The sequence below is a fragment of the Urocampus carinirostris genome, chromosome 8, assembly GCF_059441175.1.
Source record: "Urocampus carinirostris isolate Australia breed hairy pipefish chromosome 8, RoL_Ucar_1.0, whole genome shotgun sequence".
Classification (NCBI taxonomy): Eukaryota; Metazoa; Chordata; class Actinopteri; order Syngnathiformes; family Syngnathidae; genus Urocampus; species Urocampus carinirostris.
In genome coordinates, this window is record NC_142356.1 from 28,988,762 (window position 1) to 29,010,718 (window position 21,957).

At 37.8% G+C, this 21,957-nt stretch overlaps 2 protein-coding genes across 3 annotated transcripts in view; one reads left to right on the plus strand and one right to left on the minus strand.

Moving 5' to 3' along the window:
* Positions 1–21,957, minus strand: part of LOC148361532 (retinol dehydrogenase 8-like) — a 22,632-nt gene continuing 675 nt past the window's right edge. The window contains exons 2-7 of one of the 2 annotated variants that reach the window (XM_088342235.1): positions 12,741–12,881; positions 7,171–7,332; positions 5,899–6,078; positions 4,759–4,852; positions 3,603–3,786; positions 1–3,194 (exon numbers count right to left, since the gene is read on the minus strand). In XM_088342235.1, the coding sequence (XP_088198361.1) occupies positions 2,967–3,194; positions 3,603–3,786; positions 4,759–4,852; positions 5,899–6,078; positions 7,171–7,332; positions 12,741–12,881 (989 nt within the window). In that variant the 3' untranslated portion in view covers positions 1–2,966. The remainder of the gene's footprint in view (positions 3,195–3,602; positions 3,787–4,758; positions 4,853–5,898; positions 6,079–7,170; positions 7,333–12,740; positions 12,882–21,957) is intronic. The other variant, XM_088342236.1, reaches the window with a different exon arrangement.
* Positions 17,550–21,957, plus strand: part of LOC148361533 (collagen alpha-1(V) chain-like) — a 12,651-nt gene continuing 8,243 nt past the window's right edge. Inside the window, exon 1 of the mRNA XM_088342237.1 lies at positions 17,550–17,796. Within this exon, the coding sequence (XP_088198363.1) occupies positions 17,733–17,796 (64 nt within the window). The 5' untranslated portion in view covers positions 17,550–17,732. The remainder of the gene's footprint in view (positions 17,797–21,957) is intronic.

A 21,957-nucleotide genomic window follows, 5' to 3' on the forward strand; every position in this document is an offset into this window, starting at 1 on the left:
GTTTCTGCAAATGGATGGGTCACAACATTAGCTTTTTCTGCTGGGTCTGATCTCTTTGATCTCTTTGTAGTTCTCTCTGGTAAGACTAACAACAAAGCATATCAAAGAGCTTTCTTTTCACTTTACAGAAAATACATTTTAGAATATCACAATACATTTTTACATCTTTACATTTTAACAAGATACTTTTAACAAGAGATCGTATAGTGGATTTTTAACGTTTACAATGAATTCAACATGTTTTTCTTTAGTTTGAATTTTAACCAACATCATCCTTTTTTAATGTATATGAGAAAATAGGAATAAAAACAATAATGAGTATAAAAATGGGTACAATTTACCTGCAAATGGATGAGTCACAACATTAGCTTTTTCTGCTGGGTCTGATCTCTTTGATCTCTACAAGGGGAATTAATATTTAGTAAAACAGAAACAAAACGAAAATAAACCTAAACAGCTTGACAATATCAATCACATTACTATGCATGGTGAGAGATTTGTCAGCTGGGGTTATAATTTTTAAAATTAACTTCTTTTGTGGAGCACCAAAAGATATGTCTTACCTTTGTAGTTCTCTCTGGTAAGACTAACAACAAACCCCGCCTCCTGGTCACATGTTAGAAGCCAAAACCAGACCCCACCCCATACCAGCAGATGGCACTGTTGGACTCATCATTGCAGGACATTTACCAAAAACTATACACATATTTCAGCAGGAATTTCAATTAAACAAAAGTTATTATTACACCCGTTACATATATATAATATATATATATATATATATTCATCCATCCATTATTTGCAACGCTTATCAGTAGGGTCGCAGGGGTGCTGGAGCCCATCCCAGCTATCTTCAGGGAGTGGGCAGGGGACACCCGCAACTGGTTGCCAGCCAGTCGCAGAACACACAGAGACAGACAACTCACTCGCCAATTAACCTGACATTAACCTGTTTTTGGAATGTGGGAGGAAATTGGAAGTGCCCGGAAGGAAACCCACGCAAGCACGGGGACAACATGCATACTCCACACTGGAAGGTCTGATCTCATGACCTCAGAACTGTGCCGCACATGGCTAACCACTGCGCTGCCGTGCTGCCCATTATGGATTATAACCGAATATAATTTATTTTCATGGAAACATGTGAAATGCAAAAATAAATTAAATTTGAAATAATGCGTTAAAGGTAGTATAAAAATGAGTAATAATAAACTTTAAAAACTGAATCAGCCCTGCAATGTAATTGTAAACAGCTTCTAGAAGATGTTAAATAGGTCCTCATGAGCATATAAATAGTATATAAAAAGAAAAAAATATTGTATTTTGCTGCAACCTACTGATGTGGATTAATCTTATAGTTGCTTAACTAATCACGGGAAAGAAAGCAAAGATGGGGAACAATGGCATGCTTATTTTGCAAAGATACAATTGGGCAATTTCCTACAGCATACTAAACAAGGTCTCACGGAACAATAGTATGCCCCGGCACGCTTGTTGAAAAAGACTGCACTAGTGTAAGCATGGCATTCTGATAATGAGAGTGAAAACGGAAAAGTCACCAATTTTATTTATATCAGGGAGCGCCACCTTGACACACTCATTGCTCAGGCATCAGCTCGAAAGAAAATGTTTGAGCTTCAAAAACCATGTAACAATTATTATATGTATAAATTTGTTTATTTAAAAGTGTAAACATTCCATGAACAATTGCAGTATTTTTATTTTATTTTAAATGTGACCATCCTGTGCACTACAAACGCTATTTCCTTGCAACCAAAACAAGTTGTTTGGCACCGTCCTGAAAAAATCATTTTATTAAAATATGTCTGCAGTATTGGACTAACCATTTAAAACATTCCATTGTGTTTCCCATTACCTCCTAGTCTTGTAAAATGCACACACCTCATTAAATTAAGATTAAACAGAAGGGATCTGGGATTATGACAACATTTGTACAATATTTACATAAATGTTTGCATGGAATGTTTAAAAGTGGGATTCTAAGTGTAAACTGTAACTGCTAAAATCAACGTTAAAGGTATAAAGTTCGATAAGTAAACGATTCAAATTTTCTACGAGTTTTTACATCCAAAACTGTATCCAAAACTATGCATATTTAAGCACTCCTCCATCAGGTCAACAGTGTCAGCATCTATTGTATTTTTCTTTCTTTGCATACTTTGTTAAAGGTTCACAATGAGTTCCTGCTGTGAATTACATACAGTGTTCAATATTTTTTATGTTACAATATGTTTACAATGTGTTTAAAAGTGAAAGTCCACCATAAGTATTCCTCATTAATATTTTATGTGGGCCACCACTAGTCCCAATATGTCATTTTGATTAATAATGGGTTAGTAGGATAGAAAGTTAGAAAGATAAATCAAGCTAATTTTATCCGTCTGTGATCGCCCCCATTTTGAAAGCCAAAGTCAAGGGATGATGCCATTGTAGCTCAGGTTTAGCTAAAAATCAACAATGTTTCACCTGCTTTCTGAAGTAGAGCCATTAAGTGTCAGTAGGTGAAGCCTAACGTGTTTGCCAAGGACACATCAAACGATGCACCCCACCTTTAATCAAAAGCCCATGCAACCTAATAATGTTAAGGAATTCTTTCAGTTGACCTCTGCTTAAGGTATTTTTTAAGTTGTTGAAAGCACATGGTTGGAACAAAAGTTTAAAAACAAATCTAACTCTATGGTCTCACTATATTGTGGGGTTTTAACGACCATAAATTGGGTAAACCATACAATAGGACAGAGATTCATTTTAAGAATACCTGAGATACTTTAGAATTTTTTAAAGTCTAAAGTCCTCTTTAATTACAAGGAAAGGTTTTGAATAATTCCAAATTTACTGGAACGTACCAACCCTTGGAATAAAACCAAATAATGCACCAATCATAGTGAGAAAGATATAACTTTATGCCAAGTAAAGTCCTAGCAGTGCTTAGACTTCTTTAGTTTTTAGTTTGGCGACACAGTGCGACTCCTTAGACAGCCGCAGGTGAGGTACTTCATGGCGGTCATGCTAATGTGCATGAGCCCACCCAGGTTAAAGAGCATGTGGTAGAAGGCGTGGACTGACAATCCGCCTGTCTCATCGGCGTACTTGAGGGCCACGATAGGCGTGTACAAGGGGTTGGTCAGGTTGCGGAATCTTGGGCTGCTGGCTTCTATCACTTTCTTGGTGCACTGTGAAAACGGCAGAGGTGTCAAAACTCTGTTAACTGTACTCAAGCAGCAGTACAGACACAGTACTTGTTTTAAAAATAAATAATTCTGAAGTTACTTTACATACAGTACATAAAGGGAAAATAAGTGTAAACTCCCAAATCTACCTAAGTCAAGGGCGTAGTTTTGGCATGGATGGAGGAGACGTCTCCCCACCAATATTACACCATCACTGTAAAATAAAATGTGCTATGTATGACTCGACCAATATTGAGCAACCACTGTTTGGTCCCCAACAATCATGTGATAACTTAAAAAAATGCACCAATGCCAAGACCTAACCTACGCACTTGACCTAAGTACTCAAGGAATAAATATTAATGTCGTTAATAGTGTGTAGTTTTTAAGAGAAAGTGTGGTCGGACTTACTCTGGCAATGTCATCTGGCGTTTGTCCTAGCGTCTCAAAGATGTCCACAGATGAGGGCAAGTAAACATTTTTGAAGTAGTGCACTGTGTCGGGATCCGTTCCCGGGTATTCCTTTTGTCGCACGTCTTGAATCATCTTGGCCTCAAACTCTGTGTGAACTGGGCCTGGCTCGATCATTGACAAGCTGAGAATGAATGCACAGGTCATCACTCTTTTATGTAATAGTGCTTCACAATCTAAGGTCCTGGAGTCTTTAAGCTGCAACCTTGGACTCTCCTGAATTATTTCAACTACAAATGGGGACAAACAAATGACTATAAGAAAACAACTGCATCCTTTATTAGCATTGTGGTACAGTTTACAGACCTTTTTTCAATGGTTTGTTGATGTTAAAAGTATAAAATCATTTTGGCCAGACAGTCTTGTTCTTTGCATAGATAAAACGCAATCAACACAAGCAAACGCTCAGATTGCTCCCAAAAAGTTTCATACAGGCTTAAAAAATAAAATAAATTCATTTCCTGTCTTAAGTTGTGACAATACTATCAAAATTGCAAAGATCTTTTGCCTTATGTACTTAAGTTGTAAGAGCGAAATCCAAATTTTGATGAAAAACTCACTATACTCATACTCCCAAAAAGTAGTAGTGTAAAGGAATAGATCTTTTTTCTTTCAATAAAACATAGGCGTAAAGTTTTTACTTACGATACAAAATTGACATCATAACATTGAGTTATACCAAAAGGGTTTACAAGCACTACTATTCCCCTGAAGATTATTTTTTATTTTTATTTTCACATGAGGGCAATGATACATTTAAAATTGACGGATCGTCGCTCTCATAAATTTGCTTCTCATGCACCACAATGAGAGAGCTATGTAATTTTCCTCTTTATCTATCAGCATTTCTGTATCTATTTTTAGTTATTATAACGACTAGATAACTCTCTGATAAATCATCGCTAATGAAGAATTTCTGAGATAATTTTTTTCACATGAAAGCGATAGTATGATAAATAACGATTACTATTTAGGAATCACTGGGTGACAGTTGGGGTGGATTAGTATTAGAATTCTGGAAAGATGCTGTGATAATGTGTCGATGAGCCTGTAAAGTTTAATGATGGACGACAAATTTATATAAATTTAAGCTCACGTGACATTGAACTTCAGCAGCTGCACAGCCAAACTCTCACAGAAGCCCTCCATGGCAAACTTTGATGCCGCGTAGACATCATTGAAGACCACTCCTTTCAAGAAATGAGGAAGGAACTATGATTACTACATGGTACTCTAATTCAGAGTTTTTTAACGGTTTGGTTTAAACCCTAGGTAAATGTTTTTCATTGAGAAGATCTTGAGAAAGAGCTAACTTAATAAATACCTAAATATATTTAAAAGTGCAATGGGCCAAATTATTTTACCTTTTTCATTAAAATTGTGAAGACAAGTTATAATACAGTAGAAATATTAACAGCCCTATGTATAAATTAAATGAGGCAAATAACAAAGGCTTAAGAAAAATGTCTACTCGGGCATGGCACATACGACTTAATGGCCTAGGAACTCCTGTCTACTAATGACACAGGTATACGCTAAACACATTCACAAGAATTACAACCAAAACAAATCATGAGAAAGTATCACGGGCATCCATTTGGGATTCAACATTGGGTTATTGAACACAAAAATTATGTCCCAAATGGAACTGCTATTACGGCGGCAATTATGGAGCTAAAAAATGTTCACGTGGACAGTCTAAGCCATGCTGTGTCACTCAAATTGTTACTTCCACAAAACTGACATTTTCAACAATAACATGCATGTCTTATGAGAAGTGGTGATGTGACTGAGTAATCTCAGCACGTCAGGATAAGTACCAGTGCAATTCAGGCTTTTGCGTATCAATTTGTTGTCACTAAGTAGAAGAAATTGGAAAATTTCCTGGGGCACACGAGACAATATCTCAAAACAAACTAGTGTGCTGCGTCACATTGGGTGAGAAACATTGCACTAAAGGACAGAAGGTACTAACAACGTGTAATCCATTTAATGCCATTCATACAATGTGCATTGCAATGCTCCAGTGAAAAAACTATATCACACTGAGTCAGGAATTTGTAAATACAGTACTTTTACTTGTTTCAAGTGGGGACGATTTACTAGCCACTATTCCTTATTTACATGCTTGCATGTTTTACAAGTTTTTGCTTTAAATTCATTTCTTTAAATTAAATAGTACTTTTAATTAAAGAAATATTATGGAATGTAGCATCAGAAAGTGCACACTGCCTGCCTTGAAGTCCCATGACACTGCTGACCACGATGATGTGTCCACCTTTGCGTCTCTTCATGTCAGGCATCACCTCCTTAATCATTCGGATCACACCAAAGAAGTTGGTTTCAAACACCTTCTTCATCTCTTCAATGGGAATGCTCTCCAGCGGGCCCACCAGGCCAATGCCAGCATTGTTTACTATTTGTGGAAAGTACAAGATGGTTGTTCATGGTTACTAGTTGCGGTAGTTTTGGTTCATATCATTGACTGTAAATGGACTGTAAAGCTCTATAGTATTCCATTTGAATTAAATTACTTTAGTGTGTGTGGTTGATTCACATTATTGTGAGCATGGTAACTCAAGTCAGTCACCCAATTCAACGGTAGATTAAATTAACTCAGTCAATATATTTTACTAGAATATTTAAGTCTTTACGTTTCTGGTGGTTCTCCTGCAAATTCACGTTAGTCTACAACTTAGCTGTGGTATATCTAGACTACGGTCTACAAACTTGATGAACTAAATTTGATTCAAATGAAACAATTTAGCCTGTGCTGTCTTCATGACTTTGTTAAATCGACTATGTGAGTCAAATCATTGGAGTATGTTCATTTTAGAAAGTCACCAATTCAACATTAGTTTTTAAGCTACCAGATTTTATTAAGCCATAGTGTTTCAGATGAGTTTAGTCAGAGAACCAAATCTTTTAAATGGGTTGTGTCTCTAATGAGGATGTGAAGTCCAGTTTGTACACTCAATCATATGAGACCTTGTGGTTGCACACAAGACTACTAACTTGAGTCGGATTTACAATTCAACTTTTTAATGGGTCTGAGACAGTCAATTAAGACATGAGTATCGATCTACAGTGCACTTCTTTGAGTTAACCAAACATTTTCAATTTCTTCGATTTACTTCTCATATTTTTTCAGAGTCTATCAATTGTCCATCTGAACATGTTACTTGAGTCAGTCAAGAAATGTATATGAATTTTCAGCATTCAACTGGACTAAAGTCAAGTTCCACACTTCTGAGTCATTTCCCTGCAATCTGTACCCTTGAGTCAAACATCTAGATTTTAGGAAGATGTTGTATTTCTTATCTCCCTTTCATTCCGTTCCTTGAATAGAATCATTTTATTTATTTGATTTAACTGAATCTTCTTATGTACCATAAAAGTTGTTTCCTGAATGACATACTCAGTCTATCTACCATCTTTGTCTGCAGAGAGTTAAAGGAGTCTGTTGACTCAAGTCAATGAAACGGTAGTAGTATTATAGATGACTCACTAAGGACATCAACGTGGCGATCCTTGATGCCGTTGATGCACTGTTTGACTGAGTCGTCACTGCACACATCCAGCACGGCCAGGGATAGCGTTTTCTCATATGCGTCACCCGCTGCTTCCACCAGCTTGTCTTTGCGCTTCAGGTCTCGCATTGTAGCTATGACTGTAGTAGGGTTGGTAGAGTGAAAATAGAAGGGTTGTTCAAACCTCACATTGTGACATTGTGCTTGCTGTTAAAAAAGTCATATTGAAATATAATATTGTGAATGTGCTTAATTGCTGTTGAGATTGTCATGATTGTTTTTTCTGTAATTAGTGTCAATAAATTTGTTCAAACCCAAAAAAATATCTTGAGTGTTACAATTTTAAGTTGAACTAAATGGTGTTATAGAGTAGCCTTCCTAATACTTTTCAGACCCTAAAATATACATTGCCTACTAAAGTATCCATTTTCTTTTATTGTCAGTAGTCTAATGATTAATGTTGGCCCTAATTTACACAGTAGATCATAAATACATTTGAACAGGATGTTTAGACTTCAAATATTCTACACTACTTTCGATTCTCTGCATCCACACTGCTTAGATAGTACATTCATGCCTGGTTTACAATCACTCTAGAACAGTGGTTTTGCAGTGCCCTTAATTAAAAATATCAACTAAAAAATAAATGTGAGTCAAAAATCGACCAGTCCACTGCCTTGATCAGAACTAACACTTTTGTACAAAATGTACACTTTTATTGGGACGTTTTAAATAAACTAACAATAAATAATTACCACATTATTTTGAGTTGCTTTAAATAGAACGACCCAGTTTTTTTTTGCCGTTTCGAGGCCATGTTCGCAACAGTGGTCCACCAATTTGCGAATGAGGCATAATCGACCATACCACTGGGAGGGGAGGGGGGGGCACCATGAGGCTGAAAATGGGTCGGGGCACAAAGCAGATTCACCCCTTTTCTCGGGAAATGTGGTTTATGCTGCTTTTGTATTCTTTAGCCATACGCAGTGCGCGTGAAGTGCGTTTGCGGGGCTACGGCACTGCCATAAGATGGCGGCAGAAAGTATCCAAGTTCCAAATTCCCTACATACTGACATGGTGTAAAGATTGTACGTTTCATTTGTATCTTAGATGCCACTTTTTAAATTCATTTCAAACTCTCACATTACACCTGCAATGCCTTCACATACCTCATTAGAGAACCACTGTTTTAGAAAGCTAAAGTCTTCTAAACGTAAACTTCCTAGTCACACAGTTTTTAAAAAAACTATAAGCAGCAAAAAAGGGTTTTGTGGTTATTTGTGTTCCTGGGATCTTCCACGCAAATAAAACAGACTGCCGAAGCTACAAATAGAGCAGAGATTATGCGTCAGGTGCGGGAACAAGTCTATAAAAAGACTAAAAGCAGTGTCAATTTGAGTTTAGTGGCTCATGTACACAAATAAATGAGCTCCTCCGCGTGGATTTCAGGATTCCTCGTATTGTGTAAATTCCTGCCATAGAAATGAACACAAATATATTGTGGGGAAATGCATCATGGATTGTCTCCAAAAGTGGAATGATTTATTTTGTCTGATGCACTTGAGACTTAGATTACATACAAAACAAACTTTAGATAATGGAATCCGTGTCCTGGAATAGCCCTCGACATAGACAAAAATGTCAATTTAATATGGATGTTTTTCCAGATGTAGGTATTTTAAAATGTCATTTGTGATTTCCTAACCATGCATAATTTGATATAATTTAGTATGGCTTTAAAATAGTAAAGCATCAATTAACCTATATAATGGTGCAGCTTGGATAACACTTGGGTTTCCATGAAACTGTATGTTTTTATTTTTGATGTGTGCTTTGTAACATCATGCAAGTGAAGAAACAATTGTTATAATATTGTAAATGGTAAATGGTTTGCATTTATATAGCGCTTTTCAAGTCAATGACCTCCCAAAGCGCTTTACAATGTGCTTCACATTTAACCTTTCACACACACACTCACACTGCATTTAGTAGTTTTGCTCTACAAAACCACCAGATGTTCACCTTTTCATGACATTTTAAATAACTGTTTTTTTAAAGGGACAGTGTGTATTGTTATTTTGCAGGGCAAATTTGCTGTATTGTGTCTTGCAAGAAAAAATGAGTGCTAAAATGCACACGGAAGAATACAAACTGCAGAGATTCAAATTGACCGAAATGCATATTTTTTCTTCAAATTATTAGCCCAGCCTTGCTCAAGCTTTTTGTTGTTTCTGGGTACCCGTAGTAGCAAGATAGAAGACAAACAGGTGAACGCCCTCTAGTTGAGGCTCATGTTACGTAAAATAAATGTACATTTCTCGATTCACAAGTATTTTCAAAAAATGCCTGTTTAAATAGTAATATTTTTTTACCACGATTAGGTGCTAATTAACACACAATGTGGAATTAGGCTCATTTTTAATTTTACTTCAAGTTTTGTTCTTGTATTTTTTTTCTTGGACAGAAACCTATCTTTCTTTTTGTTGCACATTTTTTTCTGTAATTCATTTTTTAATGTAAGCCATTTGGATTTTTTCTTTAGATTTATCAACCGTAGTTTTGTATTTAACTTTGATTACATTATCAAACATAGTTGACGTTTTATTCAAAATGAATATTTTGCACTTTGTATTATGCCCCATATTTTCAAGGTGCTGTCGGTAGATTGCAACTTTGTTACTCTCTGCTGACATCTCCTGGCTTTAAGTCATGATTGGAGCCTCATTCGGCTCTTTCGCAAGTAGGTGCATTTCTTAGACGCACTCGAAAAAACTCATATTTTATCAACTTTTGGGGGGTTTGGGTTGGCATTTGGACGTTATTTGAAACAGGCTTTTCCCTATTTCTATCATTTTCATGCTACACTAACAAAAATTGAGGGAACAAGCATGAATTTATCCACCCCCTTTTTCCTGCTTCCTGTTGCTCTGACAAAAGTAGCATAATAGAAGATCGGCACTGTGAGATTTATATAAAGACTCTTTGAACTCAATTAGCTCCTGGTTAACACAAATGTAAGAGAAAATATTCAACTTTCACCTTTTTAAGGACACCTCAAATGACGCACCCCACCTTTAAATTAGGACCTGTAAATCTATATTACCGTTTTCAATTTTACTCTGTTAGAATACTTAATTTTTTTTAACTGTTGATTTAACCTTCGGTGAATGCGGTTGGAGTAATGTGCCAAAAATGCTTAAATCCGTTTGCTGCTGCAGAAAACAAAAATTCTCCTACTGTGTATCCTCAGCTTTAAAAGGGGTAGCGAGGGGTCCGGGAATCCCCTCCTCTGTATCAATCTCCCAGAAAGAGTCACGATCACGGATAGGGTGCAAGAGGAGTGCCCTCAACCACCAAAAGACTTGGGATGCTGAACATGTGTGGTTGTAATATTTTTGAGAACAAGAGAGTTGTGGTTGTAAGTTTGATTCTGAGAAAGGGGTTTAATGGTTTTGGATTGAGTGAAACAAAGTTGAGAAAGAATGGCGAGGTGTGTTTACTGGAAGGAAAGGAGGTGTCCTCGAAATTAATGTGGATTAAGGTGAAGTGGGGAAGCCAGATGTGGTTGTTTCTGAGTGTGTATGGTCCAGGTGCCGAAAGGTGTGAGGAGAGGAATTAATTCTGGAGTGATTTGCCAGTGTGTGTTGCACAGTTTGGAGTGAACTGTCATGTTGGTAGATTTAAATGCCAGAGTTGGTGATGTGAGGATGGAAGGGGTGATCGGAAGATTTGGTGGCCCAGGAGTGAATGAAGTGGTGAGAGAGTTAATGGTAGGAAACTGGATGTTTAGGGAGAATAATGTCAATACGTACACATGGATTAGAGTAGCAGATGGATGAATGGTTAAGAGAGCATTGATTATGTTTCGATCAGTAGGAAGGTGTGTGGGAAATGGTTGGATGTGAATGTGCTGAGAGGTGAAGCTGGTAATGTCTGACCACTATCTAGGGGAGGCAAAATTGAGAGTGTGTGGTAAGTGGCAGGGTTATGGAAAGAAAGTGCATGTGAGAGAAGAAATACAGATCAGTGAGGTCAAGAAGCGAGAGAACCAGAATGAGTATGAGGGAAGAGTGAGGGAGTGTTATAAGATGGTAAGGAAGAGATCTGTAGAGGGAGTGAAGGAAAACTGGAAATGTGCAGTTAAGGAATTTTGGATGCGCAAGTTTGGTGGAGGTATAAGAAAACCTGATGAATGGTGGAATGAAAATGTGAGAGCAGGCGTTGTGGAAAAGAGAGAGGCCTTTGAGGAATGGTTGCAGAGTAATGATCATGAAGTATATGGGGTATAAAGAATGAAAATAAATTGTGTAAAGTGTGTGTTAAGAGATGCAAAACAGACAGAGAAAGATAGATGGGTGATGAATTTGACTGATTGTTTTGAGGAGAATAAAGGGATATTTTGGAAGGAAGTGAACAGGATAAGAAAGGGCGAGACAGGTTGGAAGGAGAGTGTGAAAGATCAGATACCAGCCTGTTGGTAGAAGGGCCAGAGGTTGGTGAAAGATTGGCTGAAATTTTTAATGAGCTGTTAAATGTGACTGATGAGAGGGAGGCAAGTATTGTGCATTTGGGTGGAGGACAGATGTGTTTGTTTAGTGAATTTAATGAGAGAGAGATTGTAAAGGAGGAGTTGGAAGCAGCAGTTGGGTTGATGAATGAAGGGAAAGCTGCCAGGTTGGATGAATGCATGGTAGAGCATATCAAGAGAGGCGGTTAGTCTGTGATAGTGTGGCTTGTAAGGTTGTTAAATATATATTTTGTGCTTGGAGTTTTACTTGAGGACTGGCATAGTTCATGTGTAGTTCCCTTGTAAAAAAGAAAAGGTGACTGACTGGTATGTAGTAATTTGAGAGTCGGTTGAGTGTGGTGGGAAAGCTAAATGGCAGGATTTTAATTGGAAGAATGAGAGATAAGGCAGAATGAGTACTAGGAGGAATAAGAAGGGGATGTGCGGATCAGATTTTTGCAGTGAGGCAGTTATGTAAAAAGTGAAGAGAAGAACTGGTGGGCAAGAGAGTTATTGAGAGGGTTGATGAAAATGTTCTGAGATGGTTTGGTCATATTAAAAGAATGAGTAAACGTCGTTTGACTAAAAGAGTATGTTTTTTTTTGGTTTGAACAATTTTATTGACACTTTTAACAGCAAATAAACAATGTGAGGTTTGAACATTTTTTCTCTACACTTTTAAAAGAGTATGTAGTGCAGAAGTGGTGGGAAATAGAATGAGAGAAAGGCCCAAAGTAAATGGTGGTTTAGTGGTCATGATTTGTCCCACCACAGCGACCCAGGATTTAGTCGCCTAGCATCCGATATATTGTGATTGTGGACACACAAAACCTTCTGTATAGCGCACACTCAAACTAAGTTCTTTTTCGGGTAAAACAAAATTTGCGTAATACAAGAATAAATACGGCAGTGATATATGCTGGTATGTCATTGTGTGTACTGTACATAAGTATGTAATGTGTATATGGTTGTTTGGCAGTTAAATAACAAGGGTCTGTTTTTTCTGTTTAAGGGAAAGCAGCAAGAATACAATCCACCTACCGTGGTAGCGTTTTTGTTGATCCTTGGCCAGCATGACAGCCATCCTCAAGCCGATACCCGATGAGCAGCCGGTGATCAGCACCACTTTCTGGCCGCCGCTCGCCATCTTTGTCAACTGAAGGCTGAGGCGGGATGAGTGCTCTCAATAAGAGGATGAAAGTCACATGGACAAGACAAGGATTAACCTTTGTTAGTCCATTGGGTCACTTGTGTTTACTCTCTACAAACGGTCTCAGCGTTATTATTATTATTTTACAGAAAGGAAAAATGGAAAGGCTCATCATTTCAGAAGTCATTTTTGCCACCTATTTTCCCACGTTCACCATTTCAAAATACCAAAAAAACCTTCTTGATTTTATGTTTTATTTTAAACCTGATTGTAAATAATAATACTGTGCTTAAAAGCCAAATGACCTGGTGAGTATAGTTGAACTATACAGTGCATCCGTAAAGTATTCACAGCGCTTCACTTTTTCCACATTTTGTTACGTTACAGCCTCATTCCAAATTTTATTAATTTAATCTCTTATCTCAAAATTCTACACAAAATACTCCATTATGACAATGTGAAAACGTTTTTTTTTACTTTTTTTGAATTTATTGAAAATAGAATCAATCAGGTTGGACGGGAGACGTTTGTGCACAGCCATTTTCAGATCTCTCCAGAGATGTTCGATCGGATTCAAGTCTGGACTCTGGCTGGGCCACTCCAGGACATTCACGGAGTAGTTCTGAAGCCAATCTTTTGAGATCTTGGCTGTGTGCTTTGGGTCGTCCTGCTGAAAAATGAACCTTCGCCCCACCCTGAGGTGGTTCCTTCTCTCCTGACTAGTCTGCCAGTTCCTGCTGCTGAAAAACATCCCCACAGCATGATGCTGCCACCACCATGCTTCACTGTAGGGATGTATTGGCCTGGTGATGAGCGGTGCCTCGTTTCCTCCAAGCGAGGCGCCTGGCATTCACACCAAAGTGTTCAATCTTTGTCTCATCAGACCAGAGAATTTTGTTTCTCATGGTCTGAGAGTCATTCAGGTGCTTTTTGGCAAATTCCAGACGGGCTTCCATGTTCCTTTTACTAAGGAGTAGCTTTCGTCTGGCCACTCTACCATACAGGCCTGATTGGTGGATTGCTGCAGAGATGGTTGACCTTCTGGAAGGCTCTCCTCTCTCCACAGAGGAACGCTGGAGCTCTGACAGAGTGACCATCGGGTTCTTGGTCACCTCCCTGACTAAGGCCCTTCTTCCCCGATCGCTCAGTTTAGAAGGCCGGCCAGCTCTAGGAAGAGTCCTGGTGGTTCCAAATGTCTTCCATTTACGAATAATGGAGGCCACTGTGCTCATTGGGACCTTCAAAGCAGCAGAAATTTTTCTGTGTCCTTCCCCAGATTTGTGCCTCAAGACAATCCTGTCTCGCAGGTCTACAGAGAGTTCTTTTGACTTCATGCTTGGTGTTTGTGCTTTGACATGCACAGTCAACTGTGGGACCTTATATAGACAGGTGTGTGCCTTTCCAAATCATGTCCAATCAACTGAATTTACTGCAGGTGGACTCCAATTAAGCTGTAGAAAGATCTCAAGGATGATCAGTGGAAAAAAAGATGCACCTGAGCTCAATTTTGAGCTTCATGGCAAAGGCTGTGAATACTTATGTAAATGTGATTTCTTAGTTTTCTATTTTTAATAAATTCCAAAAAAGTGAAAAAAAATGTTTTCACATTGTCTTAATGGAGTATTTTGTGTAGAAATTTGAGATAAGAGATTAAATTAATACAATTTGGAATGAGGCTGTAACATAACAAAATGTGGAAAAAGTGAAGCGCTGTGAATACTTTCCAGATGCACTGAATATTTATTATTTGTAATCCGGTATTTTGTAAAACTACATGGCCTTCTTTAGTATTGTTCAGTTATGATATGTTCACATTCTTCAGCTAATGTCAGACATCGGAAAATACATTTTCAGATGAAATGTACATGTAACCCCAGATTGGACTACACCATTCCTACCTGTGAACCGTTTTTCACGGTTCACATGATGTGCTTAAAATGCCACTTACTGCAAAATGCATGTTTTAAAGGCTGGGTCCAGCTTTTTTTTTAAATAACCAAAGATGCCAAACGATTATTCTGAAAACTTCGAAACTAATCTAAAGCTATTTGGGTTACAAAACAAGTAAATGTTGCATGGTTGGTACTGTACACTCTAATAACACTGAAAAATGGGACCAAACCAATATTTGTATCAATCTGACCGATTGTTTATAGGTATTTTGGTTTGTTTCCAACAAGATGACCCAGACTTTTTGATAAATAAAAAAATATTTTAGAGCAGAGTTAGACAAACTATGGGATGCTCGTCACATGCAGCCTGTCAGGATTTTTAATACGGTCAGGCAAAATAAAATGTTTCATTCAATTTGCATGTATACAATTGCAAATAAAGTACAACTAATAAATAATTGTGGCTGTTTGGATGAAACTTTTTTCCCCAGTGTTATTTAAGTAGTGCTCTCACATAAAAAAATGTATTTTTCATGAAACATTATTCTGATTCAATGGACAGCATGGACAACCTAGTAAAAAAATCAGACGTTTTTTTTTCGTCCTGGTCTGGCCCCTTCTGCCAAATGTTTGAACTTAATGCAGCCCACGATGCTAGAAGATTGCCCACCCCTGTTTTGGATTGTGAAATACAATACTTTAAGTCCTTGTAGCCTGTTTCATTTTTCTGTGTGCCGCTCTTGGAGAACATGGTTGGATACCTGGAATTGAGTGTTGCCTGTAGAGCAGTTGACACTTTAGGTAAAGTGATTTATTGATAAAATAATGTAATGTCAGCTTCTGTGGTCAGCAAAAGTTGTACTCATGAGCTAATGATGAAAGAAAATCTGTAATTAAAAATAAGTTAAACCTGAGGGGTGAAAAAAAATCCAGCAAATTGAAATATTATCGGGGAATATTTAGAATGCTTATGTAGAGTATTCAACATCTGAATCTCATTTTGCAATGTCAGAAAATGATCAATGTCAAAACTTGTGAGGTGAATACTGTGTTTGAAGCAAATCACGTGGATGTTATCTGACTGATACTGCTGGAATGTGAGGTTGGGGACGTGGGCGTTGGCTTCATTTGCGCATTACAGGTTGCCGTGACCGCTCCACCACAGGGGGTCCCTCCGTCCCAGGGAACCGGAACCCAGAGCTGGTACAGGTCTCACCTCGTAAGGGCAGTCTGATTTTGGCCAGCCACAAGGCAGGAGGGATGTCCTAACAGGAAAAAGCTGGACCAAGGCCCTGGCCCGTCTTGCCAGGTCTCACCTTAACAGGCGGACGGCGAGCCTTGCCAGGTGGGCAGCCAAGCTTGATCAAGCTAGCGCCCAAACCAGTAGGACAAAGCCAGCGACCTCAAAGACGCCTCAAGCCACTAGCAGTGAACCTCTTCTTCAACACTCTGCATGTTGTGGTCCTCGTCCTGACCGGCTCTCAAGCCTACCTGGATTTCTCATCGCTCTACAGCCGAGGACATAAAGGCTGGGCCCTCATCTTCATCGACACAGAACTTCGCAGAACAACTTGTTGTTGCTAGGTATTGGTAATGTTGTGACCTAATATGGGGAACTCTATCAAAATACACAATGTAATAATCCAACCAATGTTGTTGTCTATCCAAATGGTGCCAGATTAAGTTCTTAACCTTTAGTTTTTGTTTTATTTTCTTATTATTGTTTTGTGTTATATTTAAGCTTCTTCAGATGATTAGTAAAAGAAAAGTCCATAAATCCAAGAGTGTGTGTGTCCTGATTAAAGTGTATTGAACTATCAAAACCGTAAAAATAATTCACTTAAAGTTTGTACAGTTACCCTTCAGACTAATTAAACAAGGTTTTTCATCCTTTTTCCTGACATAATGATCTAGAAACGTATGTCGTACTCCAAAAAGGCGAGCCGAGTTTCAAAAAATAATAAACCCGGCTCTTTAATTCAATTGGTCAATAAATTGTTTGTTAGAATAATTTATTTACCAACCATATTCACTACACTCACAATATGACAATTAGTGGAAATATGCATTCCAAATTTTCTGAAATTGTTATGATTCGTATTTCTGAATATATTTAGAAGCAACTTGTAGAATATATGGAAATGTGGAATACTGTAAAAAAAAGGTTATTTGAATCAACAATAGCCCAATTGATGTCATAGTTATATTACATTGTAAGACCCCGATTCCCCACTTAAGTAAAAAAAAACCCCCACAAAAGTCTAGATTCAATGCAGGAGTGCACTTTGATCTAATCCAAGCTGCCTTCTTCACCCCCATAAAGGAAATATCTTTCTGGGAGAAAATGGCTTTTATTGGCCTCTTTGGACAGAATTAAGAGTTTAACAAAGAACTTTTGATGTTGTGGTATTCATTTTGTGTGTGTATGGGGAGTGTGTGTGTGTGTTAGCGTGTGTGCAAGTTTGTGCATGGCATGGCAAAGACACACAGGAATCTGCTGCAGCATATTTTTATTAGTTGGGCAGCAGCTTTGTCCTGTCCTAGCATGCTTTTATTTTGAGTGCGTGTGCATGCACATTAATGTGTGTGTGTGCGTTCATATATGAAAGTGCAAACACAAAGAACAGTGTTTATGATTAATAATTGTTCCAACCTTCCATGTGTCATTTCCGATACTTACTCATTAAAATGTATTAATTAGAAGAATGATTAAGGGAGTGGAGTTTCATTGAGAGGGAGGAGTGGGAATTTGAAAGCAGAGGAGAGAAAGTGAGGGAAAAGTAAAACAGGGTGGGAGGGAAGAGTGAACTTGCAATAATTTGCGTGAATTTTTCTTCTTCCCTGCCGTTCTCCTTTTCCGCCATCCTGAAAAAAAAAACACGACTATATGCTCAGCTTGCCTGGAAATCTATCACTTGAATTAATTAAAGTATTTAATCAAGAGGAGAAGCTGTGAAGGAAAGGGTCCAAGAAGGCATCAGAGGTGGCAGAATGTGGAGGATGGAGGGATGGACGCTGCTCTTCTTCATTGCCGGGCTACACAGCTCAGTTGCAGGTAGGAGTGAGGCTATGTTGAGAGAAACCCTTTTCATTTGACATGTTTCTGTTTTTGAAAGTCAGTCGAGTTTTTCGACGTATATAATAATTTATCTCACAGTTTGCCGGACAGAGAGCAATATTGAATATGAAGCTAAGCATTGAGATTGTTTTAACGGTAATACACAATGGAAAACACCTTGCACAGTCTAAACAAAATTGCATCAACATCCAAATAGTTGTAAATCTCAACATTTATCTAAACAATTCCAATATGTCACTGAATCGTGCATTTATAAAAAAGTAAAAAAAATAAATCCATGCTAAAAAAGTAAATATTTCCTAAAAAATTCTCATGTAATAAAATATAAAGTTGACTATAGGCACACGAGGATAGTTGGTTGGATGGATCCCTTAACCGCTAGGGTTGTAGGGGGACCATTTTCTGTGGTGTGTCTTGGGCAAGTACAGCTTGGTGGCACCCATCCCTCTGCATGATAGCCGGTCTTTCATTTGTGAGTTTTCTGGTTTCTTTATTGATTTATTTCCTCTGTTCCATCTAAATAAAACTTAATTTTTCGAACGTAGCAACGAAAGAAATCATAAAGAAAAAAGGGGTGATGGGGAATAGCCGGAGCTTATCTTGGTCCCGTCCCGTTGAGAGTCTAAACCAGGCATGTCAAATGTACGGCCCATGGGCCAGACCCAGTCCATTGGATGATTCCAGCTCACCAGAAATTTCTGGCTAGTCAAAAAGAGACGAGTTTCTCATCCATTTTTATCAAAAGTTGTGATTTTTAAACTAATGCTAAGCAAACGGTCTCCCCGGTTGCTATAGGGCAGTGTTGAGTTTGTATAGCGTGGTTGAGGAGTAAAAACTGCATTAACTCAACTGTTGCTTGCCATCTGTGATTATAATGTATATGGTAGATTACTAATGTAGGCTGAATGGTATAGTACAGGGGTGGCTAACCCGGTCCTGGAGAGCCACATGTCCTGCATGTTTTGGAGGTTTCTCTGCTCCAACACAGCTGAAGCCAAATTTTCAGCTTGTTAGCGCTGTGCTCCGGCGTTTACTTTATCTTCAAAAAGAGACCAAAACTATGCTGATACCAGGTTACCTGCAACGGTTTAACCAAATGTTTTAAATACATGATCAGGGCTTGGTAATGTCCAACAAAGCTTGCAGTTTTAAATGAAGATGTTGTGGTTAAGGTTTCAGTTTTACCAAATTGATGAATGGAAATCGTCATTTCGTGTTCTTAGTGACAGCATTTCTACCCAAAAGTCCTCAGGTAGGTGACCTTGTTAAACTATCCAACCACCATCTTGTGTGCTAATATGCTCAATATTGTGCTCACATAAACATGTGATTGTTGTGCTTTTTTGCTGTTCAAAGAGCAAAAATTACCTTCTTGTTTTAAGTGTTTGCTGGCCCAAAAATTGCAAGGGAAAAAAATTACACTTGTTGTTATGCATATGTAGTGCAATTCAATAATAACTTTCTAATCCATGGATGCAAAAATGACACTTTTAGGCAGAAAATGCCCAAAGACTAATTTAGTCAACGGCCACTATGAACAAGCTAATTATGGCCTGCCAAAATTTGAAGATTCTCATTTGTATCTTGCTCTTTAGGTAAATGGGAGAGGCGTCAAAGTTATGTTGGAATGTCAAATTGGATTGATTAACCCTAATTGACCTATCCGAATAGTTACTAGAAAGAATTTATCGGTCTGCACAAAAAATGATAACACAAGCTAAGGTAAAAATGGAAAAAAAGTGAGTCTTGTTGCTAGGCAGGGGTTTTGGAACTCAACAATACTCCTCAATAAATATTCTTTCTTTTTATCTGACTAGACTAAACAAGTTTTTCAAATGAAAGATAAAAGTAATTTATTGCTAAAATAAGGTGTCGAATTGTTAAATTACAATAGCTTTATACCCCCCAAAACAAATAAGCCATGATGGTTACTTGGTAGAAATTACAGGCCACACATTTTGCATACCTCAAAGAGTTAGACCAGTAAAAGAAGATGAGTACTTGTTCCGTAATTCAAGGCATTAAGTCATAACTAAAACATGTACCAAATAAATGATTGTACACATTAACTTGGTAAAGGTGTAGAAAAAAATCTTATTGTTATAAAACCTGTTCCATTCCATTAGGTAGTTGAGCTACATGCAAAGTACAATCTCGAGTCGTCAGTTGATTTGTTTTTAATGCATTGAAGGGTGAAGACTGACAGCACATTTACTCGACACGTCACCTACCTGTTTAGACATGTTCTTCCATGCCTGCTCTTTTATGCAACTCACTGCATATTTTAACCTGTTCTGAAACATTAAATTCTTAAAAATGTTGTGAATGCTGTTTTATTCTAATTCTAGGCCTGTAAATGTAATTGTATTGCATTCCCACCTCAAATGGAGTGTTTTTCTGTTACGTTTTATAATGATTTTTGGTGCATTTTGTAGTCCCCATCCTGCTGTGTTTGATTTTAACTGAGTAGATTCTCCAGCTGTAACGGGGCAAAGAATGAGCCTGTGGCACTTTTGCAATTAAGGTCACATTAAGTACACCACAAATTCAGAAGATGTTGCTAATTGCTATGTTGTAGTATGCCTAATAAGGGTAACCTGGTTGTAGTTACCATGTTCTCATGCCTTTGCCATTATAGGGTGTTATCACATGTTGCTAAAAAAGTCCTGCATGGAAAAAAGGCCGTTTGATGTCTATTTACCTTGCCGCTTTTACCACAGCAAGTAATGGGCAATCAAAATTTGGAATTAATTGGGAACGGCTGACCTTCTTTAAAGGGACATAGTGTCATTTGTAGCAACTCTTATTGGTAAAAATATTTCATTAATTAAAAAAGCAATATTGATTTGAATAGAACGCAAAAAACATCGTCTGCCATCTTGTAAAAGTTTGGGGATAAAAGAAAAGAAAAACGGTGCAATATGGTCACTTTGAGTCTCTGTAGATTATATTCTTTTTGTGCTTTTGGGCACTCGTGACATCTAGTGGTCAAATATTACACACTGTCACTTAAATTACCCAAGGGACCAGACTAGATAGAAATTACCCTTACCAAATGTTTATCCTCCTAAAATATACAGCTCTGTCCTTAACCTTTCAAACCTATGATAAGTGTCTGGTACACCTCCTTCCACCAGAGGGCACCAACCGGATTTCAAACTAGGCACAGGTGTGTCCAATTACTGGACACCTGTCCCTAATTATCCTGACTCTTTATAATAATATTTTGTTTGTTTTGTATGTTTAGGGTCGTTTCATTCAGTCTTTGCTACATCAGATTTGTTTTTTTGTTCTGGTTTCTGTTTTGGATATTTTTAGTAGTTTAGTGCCCACTTGTTTGTGACATTGTTCATTGCATTTCTTCCACCATACCAGGTTTACTTTTGTCTCTTGTTAGTTGTTTCATTTCCACTTGTTTTTTACTTTGTTCCTTGCTTTTCCATTTGGTTCTTTTTGGTTTTGACCAGGTCAGGATTAGCTTTGTTTGGCCATTTCATTGTTTTGGGACCCTTTGTTGGTTAATTTGTTCCTTGAGTTTACATTTTTGGTTTTGTCTTTTTTTTGTAGTTTGGACATTGTCAGGTTGGATTTTCTTTGGACATGGTATTAGTTTTGTGTACTCCGTTGTTTTGTTGTTTTTTTCTGGTTTTGTTATTAAATACCATACTTATTTTGAGCAACACTGCCTCCAGAAGCTTCCCCACATGTGGGTCCACCCCCAAAAACCTGACACCGTGTCAGTTTATTGAGTGGCAGGATTAAAAGTTCATCCTTGTCTCACTGTTCATATATTTTCAGTCCACTCAAAATGGTCCCACTACCTTGTGGCCAGACAGTTCAAACACTTTGATTCACGATATTGCTGCTATGACCAATGAAAAAATCTGCTGAAACACAAACCAATGAAAATATCAATTTTCTGCTAAGCCAAGTTCTCCCAATTGCCATCTGTTGCTGGGCAAATCCAGTGAAAAAATAAAACTTAAGTTTTCCGAATGTTCAGGAAGGATTTAAAACACAGCCACCAAATTGGCCAGTGAAAAACACAATTCCTTGCTGTTGGACAAAACGCAGAGGCACAAGTGATTGTCTGCTTGTAGACAGCTAGTCAAATGCATAACATAGTGTGAATTTATT